Raw genomic sequence first — 14,548 nt, 5'->3', positions numbered from 1 at the left:
AACGATAACCGCGACGAGGTCACGCCTCTCCTCCTCCAATCATTCTCTCCTATATAAGGTGGACGCTGGTATCGCATAGACCGTGTATCGTGTCGTGGAGTCTCCTGGCCGTTCCTCGCGACGATCATAGTTGTTTAACTGGCTTTCGCTTCGAACCATGAGCTTCGGATTTCGCGTTTTGTTCGCCGCACTCGCGGCGCTCGCGATCGCTGACGAGCCTATCTTCGCCACGGCTGAAAACGATGCTCCCTCCGGGCGTGTTTGTGAGTAGATTTCTTAAATTCGACGCCTCGTTTCGTTCGAACGGAAAACGCCGGCTGAGCGATGTAGAAATGCGACAGCGCGCAGAAATCGTAAACAAGACGATTCCGTAATACGGTTCGAGTAAAAAAGTAACGTGTTTACGCGACTGACAGATGCAAGACTGACAATGGACATCGGACTCGTTTGGTTAAATTCCCTTTGTTGGAACGAAATTTCACCCAGTGACCGATTAACTGATCTCCGGGTTACACGAACGAAAAATGAATAGATAGTACGTCCCCCGACGCGATAGGTTAATAGGAGTTCTATTGTACACGATTTAGAGGTTGATAACCATCTCGAACACTAACAAGGAATTGTTAAGAGTCCTCGGTTTGCCCTCGATTAAATTAATTTCACCCGCGATACATTTTACGTTGACTTTTTGAGGTTAGGTGGGTCAGAGACTCTCCCGCCTTTTTTCCCCGCCAGTTTTTCCTTTACTTAAAATATACGTATACAGGGTGTTCGGCCACCCATGGGAAAAATTTTAATGGGAGATTCTCAGGCCAAAATAAGACGAAAATCAAGAATACCAATTTGTTGATGGAGGCTTCGTTAAAAAGTTATTAACAATTAAATTCAATAGTTTCAAATCGTTCTGGAAAAATTATTTTCGGTTGCGGGGGTCAATTACAATCATTTTTGGTGAATAGACATACCCCCGAAATCTTACGCGTTTTCGAGAAAAAAATTCGAATAGGTGCTGAAATTTTTTGGCGAATTTCAATAGTTTCAAATCGTTCTGGAAAAATTATTTTCAGTCGCGGGGGTTAATTATAATCATTTTTGGTGATTAGACATACTCCCGAATTCCATCGCGTTTACGAAAAAAAAAATCGAATAGGTACTGCAATTTTTCGACAAAATTAAATAATTTCAAATGATTCTGAAAAAATTATTTTTGGTTGCGGGGGTCAATTACAATCATTTTTGGTGAATAGACATACCCTCGAATTCCTAATCATTTTCGAGAAAAAAATTCGTGAAGGTGGACAAGTTTTTTGGCGAAAAAAAAAATTTCAAATTGGTCTGAAAAAATTATTTTCGGTTGCGGGGGTCAATTACAATCATTTTTGGTGAGTAGACATACCCCCGAAATCCTGCGCATTTTCGAGAAAAAAATTCAGTACAAATGGAACTTTAAACGTTAATAAGTTTTTAACGAAGCCTCCATCAACTATTTACTTTAACTCCATGAATTAAATTGAACCGTAAATTACTGGAAAATAGTACCGAATCCCTGGAACTAATCTCGATCGTTTTTGCTTCGTCGATACACCGACAGTCACGATATGCGTGCCGGAAGTGTACTGGAAGGATTGCGCGGACATGATGAAGGATTCGGCCGATAAAGGAATTCCGGTTTCGTGCATTTCTGGTCGCGATCGGTACGAATGCATCGACAGAGTCGGGAAGAAGGAAGCGGACGTGGTGGCCGTCGATCCCGAGGACATGTATCTGGTGGCAAAGAACAACGAGCTGGCCGCGAAAGCCGGGTACAGTGTCGTCGAACAGGTAAAAAAAAAAAAAGAAGAAAAAGGAAAACAGTCCAAGTTTTTCAAAGTGTAGCGCGCGATAAATTCGCTCGTTTGGTTATTTTTTAGGTGAGAACCAAGGAGGAACCGGACGCGATCTATCGATACGAAGCCGTGTGCGTGGTGCACAAATACCTGGCCATAAACAACGTGCAGGAACTGCGCGGATTGAAGTCCTGTCACACGGGCGTGGGACGGAACGTTGGCTACAAAATACCGATCACCAAACTTACCGCCATGGGGGTCTTGAACAACGTGAACGATCCTCAGTACTCGGCTCGCGAGAACGAGCTTCGTGCTCTAAGCTCGCTCTTCTCCAAGGGATGCTTGGTCGGCACCTGGTCGCCGGATCCAGCAATCAACCGACGACTCAGTAAGATTCCGACGAACATTGTTCTTGCCTTCTTTCTGCACGTTATAAAGCACCGACACTCCTGTACAACGCGAAATGAATTCCGTTTTCCAGAGGAAACCTACTCGAACATGTGCGCTCTGTGCGAGAAGCCCAACGTCTGCGACTACCCTGATATTTATTCGGGATACGAGGGCGCATTGCGGTGCCTCGCCCACAATGGCGGCGACGTAGCCTGGACCAAGGTGATCTACGTGAAACGTTTCTTCGGTTTACCGGTAGGCGTCACCCCGGCGGTACCCACGAACGAGAACCCGGCTGACTATCGATACTTCTGCCCGGACGGTACCAAAGTACCGATCGACGCTAACACCAAGCCCTGCACCTGGGCAGCCAGACCCTGGCAGGGTTACATGGCCAACGGGGCCGTCAGCGACACCCGGGCCTTGCAAAAGGTACACATTTGGTTCGATAGTTGACTCGCCGATGTATCAATTTCGTAGCAAAACCACAGACGAGGCATACGAGTAGACCTTACACCTTACAAAATTTCATGCCCCATTCATCTGCCATGGACCAAATTTCCAACTAAATTAAAATATTTCAAATCATTCTGGAAAAATTATTTTCAGTTGCGGGGGTCAATTGCGATCATTTTTGGTGGATAGACATACCCCCGAAATCCTACGCACTTTCGAGAAAAAAATTCTTTACCAAATTTTATATTGTGTTTCACTTTTTCTTTTTTCTAACCTCTTAAAAAAAAAAAAATACAATGGATATAAGGACTCTCGCTTTACGAATTTTGATTCTTCGAATTCTTTGGTTCTACGAACTTCGTTAAATTGCATCCTCGATACGAATAACCTCGAATTATCGCAGGAATTGACGGATCTCGGTAAACTTGGGGAGGAAGAAAAGGCGAGCTGGTGGAAGGACATCATGCTCCTGGACAACAAGACTCTGGCCGTACCAGCGCCGGTCGTGTCGCCCGAGAACCACCTGAAGAACTCGAAATACTTGGACGTGATCGAGAGGGACTCCGGATCCGTGGGCAAACTTGCTCGCTGGTGCGTTTGGAGCCAGGGGGCGCTCGACAAGTGCAATGCTGTTGCCAAAGCGGCGTTCTCGAGGTACTTACTGTACAGAGATGACTTGTTGGCTAGGCACCCCCAAACTAAACGGGACAAGGGCAAGGAGGGAAGGTCTATTCCCGCCATAGACACCCGCTGTCAGAGCTACATAGTAGTAGGGTCTCCATAACCACGAGAGATACACTTTTGCTCTATTCATGGCTAGCATTTTTAGCGTACGGTTACGTCAATGCCTCTCAGTCTTCTCCTATCCTACTCTGTTCCTGTACGTTTCGTTCGCGAATTGTAGTTGTGAGCCACTCAGCCAATAGCGACACTGCGTGTGAGAGTAGGCGTCGCTATCAAGCTACGACCAATCGGCGTGCCTAGCCATCAAGTCATCGCTGTATAGTACTTATTGTTAGGTTATGAAACAATTTTGCCAATCGTCCAACGATAAAAAATACTTCTTAAATGGAAGTAACACGTGTTTCTTCTTCGTTGTACGCAGAGACGTCAGGCCAAAGCTCGAGTGCAAGATGGAGAAGGACGAGGACGCGTGCTTGAAAGCCGTTAAGGAAGACAAGGCCGATCTGGTGGTAGTCGAGGGAGGCTCGGTCGCACGAGCGATCAAAGACTATAACGCGGTTCCCATAATCGCGGAAACTTACGGACAGGGCACGACGAACCACAGCGAGAGACCGGCGGTCGCGGTCGTCAAAGAGTCCAGCGGGATCAGCAAACTCGGTAAGCCTACGCGTTCTGTGCAAACTTTAGGCGCAATAAGATTTTCTGTGAACGATAATCGGTCGTTTCAGAGGATCTGAGGCAAAAGAAGTCGTGTCACAGCGGATACAAGGGTGACTTCGCCGGTTGGGACGCCCCGATGCACGTGCTGAAGGAAAAAGGCTTGTTAAACAACACGGACGACGCGGGCGAGTTCTTCTCGGGATCCTGTGCCCCGGGCGCGGACGTTAACTCGAAGCTCTGCGTTCAGTGCGTCGGTAGCGCCATGTCCGACGACGATCAAGTTCGACGGGCCACCAAGTGCAAACCTAACAACTCAGAAGCGTTCAAGGGTGGCGAAGGAGCCCTGAAGTAAGTATTCAGATTCGTAATAGGCGAAATATGGGACTGTTTGAGGTTAGCTTGCTTAGTACCAAGATTCGACACGCTCTAAGCGCTCGCAATCGCGTCAGCCATGACTGTACAACTTATCTCGGGCTCCCTGAAACGAATTACGCATCGATTTCAGGTGTCTGTTGTCGGGTCAAGGAGACGTGGCGTTCGTGCCGTTTACCGCCTTGGCAAATATCGGTGAGTACTATTCCAAAGCGTACAATTCCAAAGCGTAGAAATAATCGTAGCGAATGTAAACTTTGGTATCGAAATTTGTCAGAGAAACTAGGTCCATCGGACAAACCAAAGGAGAAGTGCGAATTGCTCTGCCCTGGAGGCAACCGTGCGCCCCTCGACGACTGGACAGCGTGTAACTTTGGCGTGGAGCCGCCACGAGTGGTCCTCTGCTCCGGTGATAAGTCTGTAAACGCTCGGGAGGAATTCACCCACGGCATATTGGCCGCGAGCTCCCTCTACGCGAAACGACCGGATCTTCTGCACCTGTTTGGCACTTGGGCCGACGTGTCGAACTCATTGTTCAAGGTAACCGTCACCCACGATATCTAGCGATCACGATGACTAGCTTTGGCGAACAGTCACCGATCGATAGGGACCGTTTCGAACCGTTTTTTTCGTTCCAGGACGACGCCAAGGGACTCGTGTCCATCGACAAATCGTGGAACAAGTGGAACGAATGGCAGGAAACCAAACAGAAATACGGTTTGGCTTGATAAACGAAACCTCGCCCCCGTTGGATCGACACGAAATAAAACTTTATAACGACAGTTTAAACCGAATTAATTCGTTCATATCGAGACTATTATTATGTTTCATTTGTTTCCCATTAGTAGCTATCTAACATTCCAGCTTCTTTTTTAGTTGGTGTGAGAAATATACACTTAATTCTTCAGAAAAGGAGAACTCGCTTTATCGTTTTGCGCGTATCTTTTGCTTCGAAAGAGCGTTCGAAAATCGACCTTTTTTTTAATGTTTCAGTGTTTGAATACAGTAAACAACATATATATGTTTTATATATTTGCGTAACACAATCGCAACGCTGATAATGCATACCCATGTTAAAGGAATATATGTTTGTCTTTTCATAAAAATTTTATTTGTACGATTTATTGGAACCTTTCCTTTCTATTACTATTACTGTCATAGTTTTGTCACTATTCCATAGTTTAAACTATTACACAACTTCACATATGCTTAGCATAGTTGTAAGCACAGACAAGTTATACGAGTAGATCTTTTACCTCATGGACTTTCGTGGTCCAATCTGACTGCCATACCGACCTGAAAATTCGGAAAATGGATGACGGTCAGTTGAGAAACTATTCACTGAATTAGTATTTATAGGCAAACAGCTGTAGTGTTTGCGTAAATGCATGTGAGTTGACTATGGAAGGGATTGAAATTCGTTTCTGAATCTGTTGGTAACGTTGCGAATGACACGAAAATGGTAATGGGGTTTCGAAACCCCATAAAAATGGGCGGAAAAAATACATTGGGTGGAAGGTCTACTCGTATATCTCGTTTGTGCTTGTCAGATTTATTTTCAACCCGACTGGTAAAGAAGGAGGCTGTGATTTTATCGATCTCAGTGGTGGAGTTGCGTACATAGTTCTCGGGCTCAACGTTGTTTAAGCGTGGAGGTCGCCACTGACTTTTGAAGAGCTTACACGAGTGCGACACCAAAGTTCTAAAGACGAAACATCTATTCTGTATCTCGTCTGTCGTAGACACTATCGATAACGTTGTCGATACATATCGGTAACATCTAAACATTATCGATTATGTTGTCGATAACATATCGATATTCGTCAGCAGCAACTTCGACTAAAACAGCGACTAAAGCGTTCACTCGTAAGGAAAGGACTAAGAACGATACTCTGTGACTATCGTAACCTTTTAACGAGTACACGATGTTATTTCCTACTTTGTTCAATGCTCGTGTCGAATTCCATAAACGTATCAGAGTTGCCATTGACGGTACGGTAACAGCGTAACGGTCGTTAACGGGTATTACACGGATACTACACGGAAAGGACATCGTCAGGTTCTGAAACGGCTTTGAAATCACGGCGCCAACGGTCGCAAAGTGAAAAAGGAATTGGGCGTGGGCGCGTAGCGATGCCTTTATAGGAATACGAGAATCATCGTGGAAACTTAATTATTCGGGTTATCGCGCGCGTGTTGCGTGTGCGTGCGCTTTCGTCGAGTGTTTCATCTATTAGAAAATAACGTTGACCTCATCTCTTCCGACGGGATACGAAAAGTGTTTCAGCCTCTTTAGGTTAATTCGACTCGCACGACCGAATCGATCTTTCGTCAACGACTCAACACATAATCACGTTTTTGCAACAAATCGAAACATAAACGTACGCAGGTGTAAGCAGTACCAACGAATTAAAATAATTGGAACGAGACCAGAATCGGTTTAAAAAATGTTTTTTCATTTTACCTTGAGACTCCACGATGATAGACTAGGGGGAAAAAAAGCCTCGATATTACTAGGCGACCCTCGTCGAATACGAGTAGGTGTATTCTCGCGTACCAACAGCTATTAATCTCCGTTGGATCGTGAAAAACGAATCGTTAACCCGTAACGGCGAATCCAGTCCGCATGAATTTTCCGATTCGATCGCGACATTTGCGTTGTAAATAAACGCGATCGCTCGTTACCCGTTGAAAGAAACCGCTGGGCGGTTTCGTGAGCGTCGCGCCGTGTTTTTACGGCCGACTGGCACCGAATTAGCGAGATCCCTCACGTTTGTTTCCACAGCGCATCAGACGAATTAGCACCCGATTAACGGGAGGGAAACCCTTTCGGGGCCGAAAAAATTCTCACGGTACGCGGCGTATCGGGAGAGGAAAGCCGGTGAGAAAGTAAAGAACGGACCGTTCGAGGTTATGTACTCGCGTTACGACGAAATCCGTTGGGCAACTGATTCGTAAAAATGTTCGCTTTTAGTTCGCGCGCGCACGTCGCGGGCCGAGAACGATGGTGATTAATGGCCGACGGAGCTTTTCTGAATCCTAATCCTTATCCTAGGCAGCTCGGATCCTCGAACGGTGTTATGCAACCAACCATATACAGGGTGGCCCGCTAATTTTCTCACTTTCCATTATAATGATAATTAGACTGCGGATCTTTATGCAAATTCACATTTTTATTAATAGAATTAATGAAACGGAAGCTTCGCAGAGGGCTGTCTCAACCCCTAAATATAATAATTCGTATCTTATATTTTTGCATATTAAAGTGTAGTTTTTTGAAGTTTAAAATTTCCCATAAATGCATAAACATCCGCAGTCTAATGATAATAATAATAATAATAATAATAGGAGTTCGTTTCGTGGTTTCTGAGTGGCTCAGCTGACCATCGAAATGGGGTTATAACCTCTTTTTAAACATTTTTAAATGGATAGAAATAATAAAGAAATTCCATATATTTGGCGGTACCTAAAATTGCCTTACAATCTGCAGAGACTCATGTTATTAATTTAAAATGATATTTCACAACTGTAACTGTTACATAAATATTTTTAAACGATCAAAAATAATATTGAAAATTTACAAAAAGAAGTTCCTTATATTTGGGGTTACCTAAATATGTCACCTAAGCTTGTATTTGAAAATTGTGATCGTCCAATATTTACAGGAGTCTGGATCCGTTATAAGGGGGTTTCCCAATGGAGTTTTGACCGGAAGTACCAACGTTCGTTTCGACTATGTAGACGGATGGTCAGCGTGGCACAGAGTATACCATGTTCTCTGTATCGCGATACATCTGTGCTTACGCAACATAATCCTAGATTACGGGTAAATGAAATTTTCGCCCGTGGTTGCACTCCCATCCGAATCATATATGGAGGTGCTTGGCCTATCGGATAGCCATCGGGCGCGAGCGATCTGGCATTCGCGGCCGTTCTCGTGAATGGGCACGGCTCGTGGACCCAAGCGGCGGCCGGGTATGAATGAAATAGTAAATATAATTGACAGAAGGGCAGGCGTGGGCAGGCCAGTCAGAACAGGCAAGCAGAAACAGGCGGAACGAGGTGCAAGACGGGAACGGCGTTTTATACGCGGCAGGCGTAGGATCGAGGTCATCGCCTTTCTATCATCCGAAGAGCCTAGATACCATTTTTTTTTTCTCCACTCTTCTTCGCGTCGACGCGTTTCGACAGCCTCGCGACACGCTTCCAAACGTCCTCGACGCGTCTTCGACTTCCGGTGAACCCCAAGATCCTCCAGACTTCCATCGGTCCCCCATCTTTCTCACGATCGATCAACGGTCTCGGTAAACACCACGAGGCTACTCGGTTTACCGAAAAACCGTGCAACGTGTCTCCGTGCTGTCCGAATCCACCGTCGACGGCCGCCACTCGACGCGGTCTCTCGAGCAAACTTCGCTCGGTTTGCTTACACCGCGAGAGCTCGGAGAGACAACTTTCACGCGAGAACCAATGGGACGGCGAGCCGCGAAGTTTCGGTCCTTTTACAGCGACTCCGGGGCCCGTGCACCGCGCGCCGTGGCTATCGTCGACGACGTCGAACCGTTTTCAAGATGGCGTCGGACGGTCAACGGTCGTCGAGTTTCCAGAAATTCGGTCCCTTCGATCGATCCTCCGCGGGCCCCCGGTAAGTAGGATTCCCTGTGGGGATCTCCGCTGAATCGTCGAGGCATTACGCGACGATCAGGAGAGACAGATCCGCCCTCGGCCGCGGGTACTGGCTGGAGAACGTCGAAGGAGAACGCTGTGCGCCAGTTCTCGGTCGGTCTGCCTTTTCTCTCCTCCCCCTTTACCCCCCGGTCCCCCTGCCTTCCACCCCTCCGCCCTCCCCTCACTCCTCGCCCCGTTCTACGCCGGAGTCGTCGAGTGACGACCAAAGACGGTAGGAAGGTACGGTTTCCGGTCGCCCACGCGACAACCTAGCCGGAGCTCTCTCGCGTCAGGCAGCGGTGTTGTGAAAATCCTCTCGATTCAGGTGTCCGGATAACGCTCAGGAGTGCTAAACCTGGCGCAACACCCTACCGTATCACCGTGGAGGGGTTACCATCAGGGTGGGGGCATACTTGCGGTCAAAATGGAGAACAATTTCTAGGGGAATATTTATATTTGTCGAAGGGTACTTTGGCTAGTTCGAATCTGAGGCACGAGTCAAATGGAAACGTCCTTAGACGCTATAGTACTAACATCAGGGTAGGGTACACTCAAAATGGAGGACAATTTATGTTGGATTTCTATTCCGTGACAAGAGGTACTTTAGTTACTTTGAATGTAGTGTACGAACCAAGGGAAAATGTCCTTGGACGCTATAGTACTAAATCAGAGTAATGTCCACTCAAAATGGAGGACAATTTATGTTGGATTTCTATTCTGTGACTAAAGGTACTTTAGTTACTTTGAATGTAGTGTACGAACCAAGGGAAAATGTCCTTAGACGCTATAGTACTAACATCAGGGTAAGGTCCACTTAAAATGGAGGACAATTTACGTGGGATTTTTGTTCTATGACAAGAGGTACTTTAGTTACTTTGAATGTAGTGTACGAACCAAGGGAAAACGTCCTTAGACGCTATAGTAGCTAGAAGTCAAGATCATTTAGCACTCTGGATCTCTAAAATAAATGGCAATCGATGGATATTACTATTATTATATAATTAAACTTTGTTTATTATGTAGGATTCTGAGAATACTTTTGATGTCGCTGTTGGGTTAATTTGAGCAAAGACTACCGACACCTTTGTAATTATACCGCATTCCGAAATGGTCTCGAACCCTCGATAAGGTGTCTGTGTTTATTTAGGAGAACACAAGACGAGAAGCACGAGCTATGCTCGGACCAACGAGACGATTCAGCAAATGTAAACAAACGTCGCTGAGTGTGACCTGTAAGTGTCCTTTGGTAGCCAACGACTGCAGCTGCAAGCGTCGGCCACGTCGAGCACTTTTCTTTCTTCGCTGACTCGTCCCGTTGCCCCGAACCAGTAACATCTAAATGTATTTGTTATCGTTAACCCTGTGGCTACCATTTATTTTATACCTCTACAATTGCGTATCCGTATTGAAAGAAATATTTTCATTTTGTTGGCTGGTGAATTAATAATTGACGAAATTACAGTTGTATATTCACAAGAATTTGTATAAGACGTGCTCGCTTTAACTGTCGACACAAGACTACGGAGAGGTTGACAACGTGCACAGCACTTGTACAAAGCCTAGATGGCAGCAATGCAATCTCTATTGTACGATAACATAGATGTCGCGATTGTCGTATTTCCATATTCCAACACATTTGAAGTAGCCATCCCAATTCCTAGAACTGCATCGACGAACGTTACTCGTGATTGAATGTTCGTAGATTGCACGAAGTTGAAAAACAAAAAGAAATAGAGTATCATCCATCTCTAAGATCCATCCAAAGAGTTATATCTTTGACGATACGAGACTAGGTCGTCCAACTCTATGGATCAATTGTCCCCGTCGTTATGATAAACGATAATTAGCCTTTCTATCGTCCACAGGGTTTTCGGGCGTTACGTAACGGTTAATTATTACGTTCGAGCGTGAAACGACCATATACGTGTTATCGAGAGTGCCCGCTAGGGGTTGATTCGAGCCATTGTGATCGAACGTTTTTCGCCGTTGTTGCGCGACGGGACGCACGATTAATGATACGTTTCGTACTAATTTTCGTTTCATTGTCGATACGAAATCGATTACCGCGGCCGGTGGACGAGTTCCAGCGCCATTAGTTAAGATCGGAATAAATTTCGAGTGAAAGTGGTCTAGGGCCCCAAAGGGTCGATCGATCCTGCGGGTGATAAATATTACCTGTCAATTAAGTTCGTTTCAGGGCCCCTTGAGAAAATGGCCACGGCGCTGACGTCCGACGGGCGTAATTAAAACCACGTGGCCCACGGTTACCATCCGTAAACAAATCGTCGTTGCATCACCTATTTTCACCGGGGCCACGAAACGCGAAATACATTACGTTATTTCTTTTTTTTCAACAACCGTACCCGGGGAAGTGAGAAACGACGCTGTTTAATCACGAACGTCGACTACGAATCGTTCCACGTCAGAAATATTCTCTATTAGGCACTCGAGATTTAAACATAGTTAACGAGTAGAAGGAGCAAGCTATGCTATATTACGAAAGATTATTCTAAATAACCATAGATCAACTATACAGGGTGTTCGGCCACCCCTGGGAAAAATTTTAATGAAGGATTCTAGAGGCCAAAATAAGACGAAAATCAAGAATACCACTTTGTTGATGGAGGCTTCGTTACAAAGTTATTAACGTTTGAAGTTCCGCCCGTACTGAATTTTTTTCTAGAAAGTGGATAGGATTTCGGAGGTATGTCTATTCACCAAAAATTATTGTAATTGGTCCCCGTAACCGAAAATAATTTTTCCAGACGATTTGAAATTTTTTTTTTCGTCGAAAAATTTCACACCTTCTCGAATTTTTTTCTAAAAAGTGGGTAGGATTTCGGGGGTATGTCTATTCACCGAAAATGATTGTAATCGACCTCTACAACCGAGAATAATTTTTTTAGGACGATTTAAAATTTTTTTTTCCGGCGGAAAATTTCACACCTTCTCGAATTTTTTTCTCGAAAATGCGTAGGATTTCGGAGGTACCTATAATGACCAAAAATGATTGTTATTGACCCCCGCAAGCGAAAATAATTTTTCCAGAACGATTTGAAACTTTCGAATTTAATTGTTAATAACATTTTAACGAAGGCTCAGTCAAGAAGTTGATATTCTTGCTTTTCGTCTTATTTTGGCCCCTAGAATCTCGCATTAAAATTGTTCCCAGGTAAGGTAAAAAATTTAGAGAGCAGATAATCGTTTCTGGATTATTTTTCATAATTTCCTTTGACGAGGCAAGGTAGTGCAGTTTTGAGGATTTCTCCGACTCTCCGGCTTAGCGTGACGCCGCATCATACATCTTTGCTCCTTCCCTTTTCACGGTTTCTATTTTCCTCTCTTCCTCTCGGTACTCCACCCCCTCCTTCGCTCTTCGACGTTGTTCCTCTTTGAAAGTCCCTTCGAAGAGGTAGGGCACGCGAATGTGGGAGGGAGAGTTTCCGGTCGCCCACGCGACTCCGCAACAACCACCTCGACGGAGAAGTATCAGGGACAAAACACAGGCCGGCGGATGTGTCTCCTCTCTGCGCAAATGAAGAAGTCGCTCCTCGCGTTCGGCAAATATCGGCGGAAGCTTCCTTTTCCCTCGACCGCTTTCACAACATTCGCAACCACCTCGCGATCCTGCTTCCTGGATCCTCGACGTTACCTGTTGCAATCGCGACTCCCCTCCATTTTCCATTTTCATCGCTTCTCCAATCCCAATATCCCCGTGAAACCACAAATCTACAGATTCGTTAAACTATAATATCTATCACGAAAATTAGCAACGAGTTAGATTTATAAAATTATTCTTAATATCGCAGCGCACTGTAAATTAATTATTTTGCTAAAATTTTATAAGCGACAGTATGTTATGTGTGCAATCTATATTTCTTCTTCCCGTTAATAAATCGATAATAACAAGTTTAAAAATGTGACGAAAGAGGTATCGAATCCCTGTGTGTTGGGAAAAATTTTAAATTAATTTAAATTTTCTATTGTGAATTAATTTATGGCCAACAGAGATTTTACTAAAATATGTCTTAATCCGTTCGAAGGTGCAGCCCTTCTCGACGAGGAACGCGTGGGTAGGCGTCGCGTTAAGTAATCGCGAATCCTCCGCGCGAGTTCGAAAGCCTACTAAAAACAACTCGCGAGTCCTACGAAGGGTATCGATCGCGTTGTCTCCGCGGAGGAATAGAAAGGTAGCGCTTAAAAATAGCAATGACGGCTTATCCGTCCACGCGTACGCGCCGATCAGGTTCGCGTCTGTTTCGACTCCGTAGGCTTCGCTAGAGGCAGGTCAAGGCATCGTCGAGAACACGATCGCGAACCACCCCTCGCGAATCGCCTCTCTGCCACTAACCTTCCAAAAAAATAATCCACCTCCGAATTCGTACGAGACACCCTGTATAAATAATGTTAGATATTACCCAAGTCGCTAATAAGGTTCACTATTTTTATAAACCATACGTATCCTTTTTTGGAACAGTATAAAACTTGTTAACAGTATGTAAAATTTAACACATATTTAAAATTGCAGAACGCGTAAATATTATTTTTTAATAACTTATGTTGAATTTGATTGATGCAATGGCATGAATACGTATTCTAATTAAAAAAAAATCGTATTTTAATCGTCAACATGAAAGGTATCAATAATGTTAATCACACTATGGAACCAACAAATCATTTCTATGTGTTCTATTGTCGTATCAATATGTACAATAAACTTGCGTCGAGTATGAAAAAGAACGGTGGACCGTTAAGAATTGGAAGGGTTAAATTGAGCGATCGCGCTCGGTGCTGTTATCGTCCGTCCATCGAGCGGGAGATAACGTGGAATTAAGATGGAAATTGAGTGGACAAGTTTATTCCCGCCGCGACGATGGTTCTTAGATCGCTCGGGCACGGAAACTGTTAGGGGAAACCGTTCGAAGATTGTTGGAGATTTCCATCGATAAGCACCGAAAGAGAGAAGGCTGTTCGTATATTCTTGTTGTCGTCGGGAGCGATAGAGCGTCAGTCAGAGAGCCCGCCATATACATTTTTCTCCGCGGGGCCCGGGCAGCGGGAAATTCTTCGACGACCGATTCCAACGGTACATCGGGGAACCACTCGAGAACAACTCTTCTTGGCCGGTATACGCACCACCCACCACGAAGTACTCGAGAAACGAGGATTCGGTTCGTCCTTCGAAGAGGAGAATTCGGGCGTTAAAACCACCATCTCCCGACCCCCCCATTCCCCATTTGCCCCTCTAAACTCCCACTACTTTCGTTTTTCTTCTTTTCTTCGGGTCGACCATCTAGCGGGAAAATAAGAAAGCCACGGCGATTTTTTATTTTAGGGGCGTCGCGAAGAGCGACCGTGCGAAATCGACCCTCACCGAGAAGATCACGGTAATATTGAATAATGGTATGATATAATTTAATAACCGTGCCGCTCGATGACGCCTAATGACGATAATACTGGAGTACGTCCGGCCACCTAAGATCAAGAGGAAC

General features: G+C 45.0%; 1 protein-coding gene across 1 annotated transcript; it reads left to right on the top strand.

Moving 5' to 3' along the window:
* Positions 1-92: 92 nt before the first annotated feature.
* On the top strand, positions 93-5,494 carry LOC122405036 (transferrin). The gene is made up of 10 exons (XM_043409492.1): positions 93-263; positions 1,592-1,821; positions 1,911-2,214; positions 2,308-2,648; positions 3,076-3,326; positions 3,778-4,013; positions 4,085-4,364; positions 4,522-4,583; positions 4,666-4,928; positions 5,027-5,494. The coding sequence occupies exons 1-10, from the start codon at positions 158-160 to the stop codon at positions 5,114-5,116; spliced, it is 2,163 nt and encodes a 720-aa protein (XP_043265427.1). The 5' UTR covers positions 93-157; the 3' UTR covers positions 5,117-5,494.
* The last annotated feature ends 9,054 nt before the right edge of the window (positions 5,495-14,548 follow it).

This window comes from Colletes gigas, unplaced genomic scaffold (genome assembly GCF_013123115.1).
Source record: "Colletes gigas isolate AHSC1104 unplaced genomic scaffold, ASM1312311v1 Colletes_gigas_Sc00004, whole genome shotgun sequence".
Lineage (NCBI taxonomy): Eukaryota > Metazoa > Arthropoda > Insecta > Hymenoptera > Colletidae > Colletes > Colletes gigas.
The sequence above is the reverse complement of the archived record's forward strand: the minus strand, read 5'-3'. Positions and strand labels throughout refer to the sequence as shown.